The sequence below is a fragment of the Ochotona curzoniae genome, unplaced genomic scaffold, assembly GCF_017591425.1.
Source record: "Ochotona curzoniae isolate NIBS_2020 unplaced genomic scaffold, NIBS_Ocur_1.0 contig_3739, whole genome shotgun sequence".
NCBI classification, from domain to species: Eukaryota; Metazoa; Chordata; class Mammalia; order Lagomorpha; family Ochotonidae; genus Ochotona; species Ochotona curzoniae.
Window position 1 is genome coordinate 1 of NW_024465967.1, and position 11321 is coordinate 11321.

Consider the following 11321-nt stretch of genomic DNA (forward strand, 5'->3'; position numbering starts at 1 on the left):
GAGGATGGGGAATGGGAGGATGGGGGATGGGAGGAGGGGAGGATGGGAGGAGGGGAGGACGGAGGATGGAGGATGGGGGATGGGGGACGGGGGATGGAGGAAGGGAGGATGGAGTATGGAGGATGGAGGATGGAGGACGGGGGATGGGAGGATGGGGAATGGGAGGATGGGGGATGGGAGGAGGGGAGGACGGAGGATGGAGGAAGGGAGGAGGGGAGGACGGAGGATGGAGGATGGAGGATGGGGGATGGAGGATGGGGGACGGGGGATGGAGGAAGGGAGGATGGAGGATGGGAGGATGGGAGGATGGGGATGGAGGACGGGGGATGGAGGAAGGGAGGAGGGGAGGACGGAGGATGGGAGGATGGAAGACGGAGGACAGGACAGAGGATGGGAGTGAGGGTTGGGAGCAAAGCTGTTTTACAGGATGAAAAACACACAAGAGAATGTAATAAATAATTACACCCCAGTAAATTTGGAAAACACAGGTAATGGACAATTTGCTAGAAAAGCAAAATTGGCAAAATTAACCAAGAAAATCTGGAGAAATAAACCAGAGTCACTGAAGAAATGAAGGCAGCAGGGTCTCCAGCCACGGCGGGCACCCCCCCAGGGCTGTCACAGCCCACGTTGCAGAGACGCTCCGCTGTGCTGCCTGCCATCTGCGTCTGGGCCCCTGGACCCCCCTCCAGTCTGCACAGGGAGCTCTGTGTGAACGATCCATCCCCCCACCAATCACCAGCGAGACGCAGACCCCAACCACACAGAGCCCGGCTCCTGCACCAGCACGGCTGTTCTGAGCCCGGGGAACCCTCGCACCTGCTGAGAGGGTGGGCATGAGTCAGCATAACCATGGTGGGAGACAGGACAGGACACTTACACAGTCGTGCTCACAGAAACCCCACACAGAGCAGCCAGGATGCAAATGGGGCCATGGAGACGGGACCGTCCATCACTGTGGACTACCACAGGACCACCTGGCCTGTGCATCAGTGCGGGTGGGCCGGGAGGCCGCTGTCGTCCAGGGGAACAGGCCAGACAGACAGCAAGGAGCCCACGTGTCAGGGGCGTGAAGGAGGCCGCAGTGACACAGGCAGACAGAACGCAGCTCCCTCGGTCGGCCACCTGGGAGCCCAGTGCACGGGAGGGGGTGGGGTTAGCAGGAACGCACCACTCCCAGCTCAGCAATCTGGCCACGCAGGGCCACGCACGCCTTCAGCAGCTAGACAGGCTCACACCACTGGTAGTCAACACACATCCACAAACCCAGTATGCACACAGCACGCACAGCTGTCAGTACAGCACCAAGAGCCTTGCAGAAGTTAGTCCCAGGAAGGCAAGAAAAGTTCAACAGGAAAATGTAACAACTCGCAGTGGCAGGTGGAAGAACAGATCTGATGCCCAGAGCTGCTCAGAGCGGCATCCGGAGGGACCCACGGTCCTGCATGACAGGAGGGGCTGGCAGGGAAGCCTGGCCGCCGAGATACCAGCCAGTGCCAGGCCGGTTCCCAACGCCAGCTTTGTGCGCACACAGCCCCTGGCGGGCAGCACTGATGCCCAGCACTCTGCAGCACGCTGAGCGGAGCTCCTGGCAACCCACTTCAGCCTGCCCTGCCCGGGCTGCTGCGGGCATCTGCGTGCTGACCAGCCCATGTGAGTGCTCGCTCTCTCCCAAACAGAAACAGAATGCAAAGAACTGACACAAGCATGACAAGATGTTTATGTTAAATCCAGGTTAGGATTCGGGGTGACTGACACGGCGACTGCTCTCCGTTTTGGAAATGATTCACTATTTTTAAAAGGAAAAAGGAAGCAACAACCTCCGCCGCGCCCCACCCAGTGTGCAGCAGGCATGCAGATGGGCGGTGTCTGTTATAGCTCTGGAAAACATGACACGCGTGTCCAGCTGCTCAAGGCCGGGGGCGGGGGAGACCTCGGCTCTTCCGGTCCGTGGGCAGCCGCCAGGTGACAACGGCAGCCCGGGAGCTGGGGCCTAGCCACCCCATGGGCTGCCCCCGGGAGGTCCTGCCACCACACACCTCACCCCCCAGCCCCGGAACAACAGCTGTCCCGCAGCCGAACCGGGGGAGCAGCCGGTGTGAACTCACCACAGCCTGGGCCTCCCCCAGCCCGTGTGCCATCTGTGTGCCACGCTTTCTCCTGCTTGTGTCGCTCCCCAATGGAGGCCAGTGCTGCCTCTGAGGTTCCAACTACTGTGGAGTCCCACCCACGCCATGCAGCTCCCAGCCCAGGGGGCTGAGGCCACACCACACTCAGCTCATGGCAGGCAGATCTCATAGCAGTGGAGTCTGGGAGCACGGATCTGAGAGCGAGCAGACTCTTGAGGTTAGCTGCCACCATCCCCAGCCCTGGGATTCACCTGGGCTCCTCTCCTTTCTTGGACAAGACCATGGCAATAACTCCACTGGTGTCCTCGGCAGGACCAGAGGCAGTGTGGCAAGTGCAAAGCAAGAGCCTGTGTGTGAGTGCTCCCTCTCTAACAAGGCCGGCGTGTGAGTGCTCCCTCTCTGACTGACAAGGCCGGCGTGTGAGTGCTCCCTCTCTGACAAGGCCGGCGTGTGAGTGCTCCCTCTCTGACTGACAAGGCCAGCGTGTGAGTGCTCCCTCTCTGACAAGGCCGGCGTGTGAGTGCTCCCTCTCTGACTGACAAGGCCGGCGTGTGAGTGCTCCCTCTCTGACTGACAAGGCCAGCGTGTGAGTGCTCCCTCTCTGACAAGGCCGGCGTGTGAGTGCTCCCTCTCTGACTGACAAGGCCGGCGTGTGAGTGCTCCCTCTCTGACTGACAAGGCCTGCGTGTGAGTGCTCCCTCTCTGACAAGGCCTGCGTGTGAGTACTCCTTCTCTGACAAGGCCGGCGTGTGAGTGCTCCCTCTCTGACTGACAAGGCCGGCGTGTGAGTGCTCCCTCTCTGACTGACAAGGCCAGCGTGTGAGTGCTCCCTCTCTGACTGACAAGGCCGGCGTGTGAGTGCTCCCTCTCTGACTGACAAGGCCGGCGTGTGAGTGCTCCCTCTCTGACAAGGCCGGCGTGTGAGTGCTCCCTCTGACTGACAAGGCCTGTGTGTGAGTGCTCCCTCGCTAACAAGGCCGGCGTGTGAGTGCTCCCTCTCTGACTGACAAGGCCGGCGTGTGAGTGCTCCCTCTCTGACTGACAAGTCCGGCGTGTGAGTGCTCCCTCTCTGACTGACAAGGCCGGCGTGTGAGTGCTCCCTCTCTGACAAGGCCGGCGTGTGAGTGCTCCCTCTCTGACAAGGCCTGTGTGTGAGTGCTCCCTCGCTAACAAGGCCGGCGTGTGAGTGCTCCCTCTCTGACTGACAAGGCCGGCGTGTGAGTGCTCCTTCTCTGACTGACAAGGCCGGCGTGTGTGAGTGCTCCCTCTCTGACAAGGCCTGCATGTGAGTGCTCCCTCTCTGACTGACAAGGCCTGCATGTGAGTGCTCCCTCTCTGACCGACAAGGCCGGCGTGTGAGTGCTCCCTCTGACTGACAAGGCCTGTGTGTGAGTGCTCCCTCGCTAACAAGGCCGGTGTGTGAGTGCTCCCTCTCTGACTGACAAGGCCTGCATGTGAGTGCTCCCTCTCTGACCGACAAGGCCGGCGTGTGAGTGCTCCCTCTCTGACTGACAAGGCCGGCGTGTGAGTGCTCCCTCTCTGACTGACAAGGCCTGCATGTGAGTGCTCCCTCTCTGACCGACAAGGCCGGCGTGTGAGTGCTCCCTCTCTGACTGACAAGGCCGGCGTGTGAGTGCTCCCTCTGACTGACAAGGCCTGTGTGTGAGTGCTCCCTCGCTAACAAGGCCGGCGTGTGAGTGCTCCCTCTCTGACTGACAAGGCCGGCGTGTGAGTGCTCCTTCTCTGACTGACAAGGCCGGCGTGTGTGAGTGCTCCCTCTCTGACAAGGCCTGCATGTGAGTGCTCCCTCTCTGACCGACAAGGCCGGCATGTGAGTGCTCCCTCTCTGACTGACAAGGCCGGCATGTGAGTGCTCCCTCTCTGACTGACAAGGCCGGCGTGTGAGTGCTCCCTCTCTGACTGACAAGGCCGGTGTGTGAGTGCTCCCTCTCTGACTGACAAGGCCGGTGTGTGAGTGCTCCCTCTCTGACTGACAAGGCCGGCGTGTGAGTGCTCCCTCTCTGACCGACAAGGCCGGCGTGTGAGTGCTCCCTCTCTGACTGACAAGGCCGGCGTGTGAGTGCTCCTTCTCTGACTGACAAGGCCGGCGTGTGTGAGTGCTCCCTCTCTGACAAGGCCTGCATGTGAGTGCTCCCTCTCTGACCGACAAGGCCGGCATGTGAGTGCTCCCTCTCTGACTGACAAGGCCGGCGTGTGAGTGCTCCCTCTCTGACTGACAAGGCCGGCGTGTGAGTGCTCCCTCTCTGACTGACAAGGCCGGCGTGTGAGTGCTCCCTCTCTGACTGACAAGGCCGGCGTGTGAGTGCTCCCTCTCTGACCGACAAGGCCGGCGTGTGAGTGCTCCCTCTCTGACTGACAAGGCCTGCCCATGACACATGAGTGGACCTCTGCGTGCTCTGGCCTCCTCAGGGAAGACACGCTGTTCGAGCAGTGCTCCATCTGATCCCTGACACAGCCATCACCTATGGCACAGTCCTCCCCCAGCACAGACCCGTCAGGGCTCTCTCCAGCACTGCTTAGATCCACAGAGCGCTCACGGCCTCAGCCCGCCCACCCTACCACTGCAGCCTGCATGAGGCTGCCACCCGGGCAGCCCCTGCACGGACCATCGCACTCTGGCATGGTTGGAGCTGGGGGTACGCATCTTCCTGCCAGGCCAAGCACCCACCAGGGAAGTGAGGGGACTCAGCCCGCAGGGTTTCTGGGGCACTTGCCGCACAGTGTTGCCACGCTGCAGACTGAGGCAGTGGGAGCAGCTGCCCCGTTGAGAGCACAGCCGGGAGCCCCAGGGCTAACCCCAAGTGACAGGGGGCCCCCGTGCCTTGGTCCCCGCGGGCATTCCAGACCAGTGGGTCCCTTGCTGTGACACGGCAGGAGGAAGCCGGCCATACTTACAGCTGCGCCTGCTTCTCTGCCAGCTCTTTGGTTTTCTCCTACAATTACAAAGAGAAAGGAAGTCAGACCATTGGGGGTCACCGGGGTACCCCGAACCCCACATCCCCAGGGCATCCTGTGCCCCTCCTGTGTCGTGGCAGGAAGAGCACTCCCCCCACCACTCGCCTGGGTCTCCCAGTGGGTGCAGGGGCCCAGCACTCGGGCCCGTCCACTCTTCCTCAGGGGCATTAACTGGGAGCTGGGCAGAGCAGCCAGAACTGCAGGCGGTGGTGTAACCCCCTACACCACAACACCAGCCCCATACTTTTTTCTTTTCTAGTGCAAAAAACCCCTCTGTGGTCCTTGCACAGTTAAAACCCGTTTTCCAGGCACATTTACAAGATTTCCACATACACAGCCTTCACAATTCTGCTCATGTTCCCGAAGCCCTCACGCCGTGTCACACACGTGTGTCAGCACCCGGACACAGCTGCACGGTGACACGTGCACGCATGCTCCCCGGCACCCTGGGAGCTCCTGCAGCAGGAATGACTGCTAGCTGATCCTGGGCTCCTGTGAGGCACGGCCAGCTGCGCTGTGCACATCTGCTGCTCAGCGAGTGGCGGGCAGGGGCGTGAAGCACAGGCCAGCACAGGGCTCCAGCCAGGCGAGGAGGCCGTGGGAGGCGCGTGGCGAGCAGGGGAGCCTGGACTGAGATGCCCACACTGGACTGGAGGTCACAGTGGAGGCACGAGCCTCGGCTTCCGGGGCGCTGTGGGGAGCTGTGGGCGGTGCAGCCTCAGCTGGACCCTGGCTGGATGGGGGACATCGGCCACGGGACCCCCGGGCCAGGGCCCCAGACCCTGCCGCCCTGCTGCCTCGGCTGTGACGTGCGATACAGTGGCACGAGGCTCGGCCGGCATGAGGACGAGGTCACGCAGCTCTGGCTGAGGAGCATGGCCCAGCAGAGCGACTCTGCAACTCTACACTCCTGTGACTGTCCCCACAGCAGAGGGGCCGCACCTAGTCACCAGGCACAGAAGGGCGAGGCCACGCTGTGTGCGGGAAGCCAAGGACACAAGGACAGGACAGCTTGTGGCTTCAGCTTGTAACACACAGTCAAGGTCCTAGGCCAGTGACCCAGGCCTGGCTGGGCCTCAGGGAGAAGCATGCCTGCGTCTCGGGCAGCACCTGCCGGCCCGGGAGGTGTCAGGGCCCTCCCTCAGGACAGTGCCCTGACTGACCCAGACTGTTGCACGGATTGCTCTGGCGATTCTCAGCAGGAGCTGCCCGAACGTGCCAGGTTCCAAGCGCGTGGCTGAGTGCTGGATGCAGAGGCAGAGGAGGAAGGCGGGGGTCAGCTTGTGGTCGTCACCCCCGGGCTCGACGAGCGTCAGGATCCTTTGCAGCAGGGGGCCCTCCTCCTCGCGCTCAAACTCCAGGTGCAGCCGCTGTCGGCGTGGCAGTGCATCAGGCGGCGAGGAGGTGGTGCCCGGGGCCTGCAGCGTGGCACCGCACACCCGGCAGCTCTGTGGCACGGCCCGCAGGCGCGCCAGGGCCCGAGTGGGCAGCGGCTGGGCCTGCGCGGGGTCCTTAAACAGCAGCAGGTAGTAGAGGCCCAGGGAAAGCAGGTCTCCGTGCTGCAGGACCACCGTCCGCCGCCCCACCTCGGAGAAGTTGACGGAGACGGGCGCCCCAGGAATGGGCTCCAGCAGCAGCTGGGGGGCTGCCCCGCCTGGGGGCAGGTGCCGGCGGATGGTGCAGTGCAGGGGCAGGATGTCGGGCGCTGAGAGGCTGATGCTGGGCTTGCTGGAGGGCGTCCGCTGGCCCACCGTGTGCCGCTCGCGCCTCAGCACATACACCAGGCTGTCCTGAAACACACATGTGCATGGCGCTTAGGGCCGGGCACCCCCGGCACTTCCAGCAGAAGCAGGGAAATAGCACGGGGCCCTCTCTGTGTCTTCCAGCCACGTGGCAGGGACTGCAGGCTCTGGGTGCTGCTCTGTCCCACACCCACCCTCCTGTGTGTCTAGGGGGCAGTTCACCCCAAATGCCCTGGTGTGTTGAGGAGGAGGCAAGGCAGGCCTTGTCCCTTGCCGCCCAGCTTCGGGAGGGAGGACATCTGGGAGAGGGCTACCAGGAGCCCCAACGATGTCACCAAGTCTCCTGGTCGTGCAGCAGGAAGGCGCTGGGCAGGGAGGACAACGGCTGGAGTGGGCCTGAGCAGGCCCTGCAGCGGCTCAGCACCCCGCACCACCGCTGGGACGAGAGAATGGATGGGCCCACCGCGCGTCCCTGCCCTGGCCTGTGCCCTTCCCCGAGCCAGGCCAGCAGCAGACCCGCAGAAGATCAAGGAGTGGAGCGGGTTCCCCAGAGGGTCCGGGTGCCAGGAAAAGGCCCCTTGAGGCGCCATCTGCCTCGGGCAGCAGGACAGGCCAGCCTGGCGTTCCCTACCCACCCCGTGCTACAGCCCCATGTGCCTGCAGTGGCCTGGGCTGAGGGGCAGAAGGGGCCCTGCCTTCTCGGGGTCAGGGAGGGCAGGCTCACGTGCTGCTGGCTGTAGCCCTGCAGGAGGAGCAGGTGCGGGCTCTGGAAGAGGGAGCAGCGCATGGCGTCCTGGTCGGGCTCCTCAGTGCCCCGGGACACGTCAGGCAGGGTGGCGGCTGGGCTCAGGCTGGTCTCACTGACTGTGCGGCGCAGTCGGGGCTGGGGGGAGCTCCGGGGAGCCACGGGGGTCAGGGCTGGGGTTCCTTTCGCACGGATCCGCTGCAGCCTCCGGGCCTGCGCATTTATCCCTGAGACACAAGCAGCACAGTGTCAAGTCTCCCAGGAGCTCGCACACTTGAACCCTGCTCAGCCACTTCCCCGACCCGTCACTGCCCTGGCAAGGCAGGGCTGCAGGAAGCCCAACTAGGTCCAGTGAGCACAGCCCTGAAAAGGCTGGGCAGCACCCTGGCACCACCATGGAGCAAGTAGTTGAGCTGTCCACTCCCTGAGGCCCAGAGGGGACTACATCACCTCCAGGAGCCAGGTGACACCCCTCTGCCCGCCCAAGCATCAGCACCACAGCCCTCAGGTAGCAGACCCATCGGGCTTTTCCCGCCATAGCCCTGGCCTCTGCCCCAGCCAGCTCACCACTGCAAGAAGTGAGGAAGCAAGCAGGAACCCCACAAGCCCAAATAAGCAGTCAGCTTGCCATTGCTCCCCAGCCCCACAGCCACCAGAGCTCAGCCCTGCCACAGCACACCTGCTACTGCCTTAGACTCCCTCCGCTGGCAGGCACGTGCACACAGGCACACACACCTGCACGGAACGACACACACCCAGACACACGTGCAATGTGCACGAGGCACACATGCACACAAACGCAACCGCCTGCGAGAACACCCGCCCACACCAGACTTCCCAAGTTCGCAAACACGGGAGGTGCTCTCTGAACGAAGGCTGCTGGGAAAGCTGCGGGCACCCAGGAGCCCGGCTCCTCGCTCCACGGCCAGCCCCGAGTTTCCTCCCCTGAGCCCTCCGCTGTCTCCGCCACACAGCCTTGTCCCATCTAGGGTCTTTTCCCTCAGCCATTCCGAGAGAAAGCCGAGCGGAGGCCAGTGAGGGAGCGGCGAGGGCGCGCCTTACCGGAGCAGCCGCGAGCCCTGCCCCCGCAGGAAGGAGGCCGCAGCGCATCTGCAGCCCGCAGGGGGCCCGGGCCGCGCAGGGAGGGAGGGGGCCGGGCGGCGCAGGGAGGGCCCGGGCAGCTCCCGCAGCACTCCTGCTCGCTGCAGCGCCCAGCTCAGCCCGGCCAGGGAGCCCACCCACCACTCCCCCAAGAACAGCAGGGGCTCCGTTTGGCCTCACTGCAAAACCGTGGGGCCAAAGCTGCAGGAAGAAAAACACACACAGCCCCAAATGACATCCGTCTCCACGCTATTCCCAAACCTAGGGCTAGGTTTCAGGAGAGGATGAGCCCACCGTGTCCTTCCAGCAGGCCTGGGGCTGCAGGCACAGCAAGCCAGAGTCCTCTCGGGTTCCTAGGGGGCCCTGGCAATGGCCAGCAGCACAGGATGGCCCAGGCCAGGGTTCCCTGGGGCCACAGCCCCTGCCCTGCACCCCTCCAGGAGGGGTCCCACACACCTCGCAGACACCCCACCCCCAGGGCTCTGGGGCCCCAGGCTGATCCACCAGCAGGTCAGAACCAGAACTGCAACCCTGGGGTCTACTCCCAGCATGTCCTCCTTTGGCTCCTGGTTGCCTCCAAAGGCTACAATACAACCTGTGGCCAGGAGCTGGCAACAGCTGGCACTGTAGCCAAGACCACACACACAGACCAGAGCAGGTGGGGCAGCAGTGTCCACTACCAACACACAGAAGCATGCAGTACGATCAGACCACCCTTGGCACACACATGGATACACACTCACTGGCACAGACACTACCACAGGTGCACCCACACAGGCCTGCACACACTTGGGCACGACCATCTGCTGACTCTGTACCAGGATGGTCATGGCAGTCCAGCAGGCATCAGCAAAGATGGCTCAAGTTGGGGAGAATCAACATGGCAGAACAGAGTAAGGACACATTGAAATGGACAGAAAAACATTTAATCAGGATGAAGCAGAGAGGACACATTCCAGGAAATAGGAGAGGACAGAACAACAGCAGAGGGGCACCTGGAGACTGACAGACACAGGAAAGCAGCGGGCACAGCAGTGTGGTGTTGCAGTGACTGATATTCCAGCAGCATTCAGCTAATGGCGATCTGAACTCCACCAGCAACCAGGTGGGAAGGGACTTTCACTGGGAGCTTGGGAGGTGAACCCAGACAAGAACTGTCCATCCTGCTGGACCGTTTGATTTGATCAGGAGCAGAGACAGAGCAGCACGTCCCAGACGGGCAGTGCTGGAACAGCGTGGATTTCACAGCCTAGTTTGCATATACTGAGCTGGGAGTGAACTCATTTCTAACTCAGTGAACTGCAGCAATGCAGCATCCTACAGGTTCCACCCACGACAGGTCTGGGTAGCCCTCAGACCTGACAGCCAGCAGATCAAGAATTCCAGTGGTGGTACATCAGGTGCCATTTTGTACAATGTGGCAAAAGTTTAGGGCTGCAGGGACAACAGTGAACTGTGCATGTGCTGAGCTCATGAGAACTCACTAAGTTCAGTGAACTGCACTAGTCCTGCAGGAAAATAATACCGACTGTGGCATCGTATGGGTCAAAATAGGTCCGTGTGGCACCCAGACCTAATGTCCAACTGGTTCCAGCAAGATCAGCGCCACCAACAACCTAGCTATGTAGGACACCTGGTGTCTTCCAATCCTGGGATTTGCTCCAAGCAGAAGTGGGTGAAAGGTTGTACAGACAATGGTGCAGCCTCAGCACGGTATCACAGGAGGTGGAGACTGGTGAGCCAGCAGCTGGGGCTATGGAGTTTTTGGTGGAAATCTAACATAAGAACCCAGACCTGGAACCTGCTGGAGGGAGAGGCACAATTGGCTGCAAGCAAAGACTTGTGTACCAACTGCAATAAGTAAACTGAACTGTAGACCTGTGGGAGACACAGCTTAGAAACCTGCCCCAAGGAGAAGACTCTGCTAACCAGAAGTACAATGACCAAGAGCAAAAAAAAGAGACAAAGGCACAATGAATATTACTGAAAACTCCCCTGCAAAGGAGCAAAACCCTATGCCAACCTCAGAGTTAACTGAGGAAGACATCGAGAAAATGGGGATACAGAATTCAGAAAACTCATTATAAAGCTTCTGATCAACAATGAGAAGCACAAACAAGAGTTCAAAAAAATTAAGGAATAGTTTACACAAGAAATAGCAGCAATAAAGCAAATCAAGGCTGATATATCAGAAATTAAGAACACAGTAGAGCAAATTACAAGTACAGTGGAGAGTCTCCAAAATAGAATGAAGTAAGCAAAAGAAAGAATCTCAGAATTGGAAGATATCTCCTGTCACCAGGGGGAAGCAAACAAAAAGCTGGAAGCAGAGCTGGATCAGGCCAAAAAATGTATTCAAGAATTGAAAGACACGAGTAAGAGGCCTAATATAAGAGTTATGGGAGTCCCAGAAGGTGCAGCAGGAGAAACTGGTTTTACAGATATATTTAATAAAATAATAAAGGAAAATTCCCTAATCTGGAGAAAGAATTGGGAAACAAGATCCAGGAGGGGCACAGAACTCCCAACAGGCTTGATCAAAAGCAATCTTCACCAAGACATATGATCATCAAGCTCTCTTCAACTGAACATAAGGAAAAGATCCTTAAATGTGCACGTGGAAAAAAA

The 11321-nt window shown here is 60.5% G+C and overlaps 1 protein-coding gene across 1 annotated transcript; it reads right to left on the reverse strand.

Moving 5' to 3' along the window:
• Positions 1–5009: 5009 nt before the first annotated feature.
• LOC121158246 (ras-associating and dilute domain-containing protein-like) lies at positions 5010–7947 on the reverse strand. Its single transcript, XM_040982918.1, has 3 exons — positions 7572–7947; positions 6269–6895; positions 5010–5083 (listed from the first exon to the last, which is right to left on the reverse strand). The coding sequence occupies exons 1-3, from the start codon at positions 7632–7634 to the stop codon at positions 5042–5044; spliced, it is 732 nt and encodes a 243-aa protein (XP_040838852.1). The 5' UTR covers positions 7635–7947; the 3' UTR covers positions 5010–5041.
• Positions 7948–11321: the final 3374 nt, after the last annotated feature.

Coding starts and splice junctions, on each gene's coding strand:
- LOC121158246 (XM_040982918.1), bottom strand. CDS start 7,634: ATGCGCTGCTCCCTCTTCCAGAGCCCGCACCTGCTCCTCCTGCAGGGC. Junction 6,896..7,571: donor AGGGCTACAGCCAGCAGCAC/GTGAGCCTGCCC, acceptor TGTGTGTTTCAG/GACAGCCTGGTGTATGTGCT. Junction 5,084..6,268: donor CAATCCGTGCAACAGTCTGG/GTCAGTCAGGGC, acceptor TTGTAATTGTAG/GAGAAAACCAAAGAGCTGGC.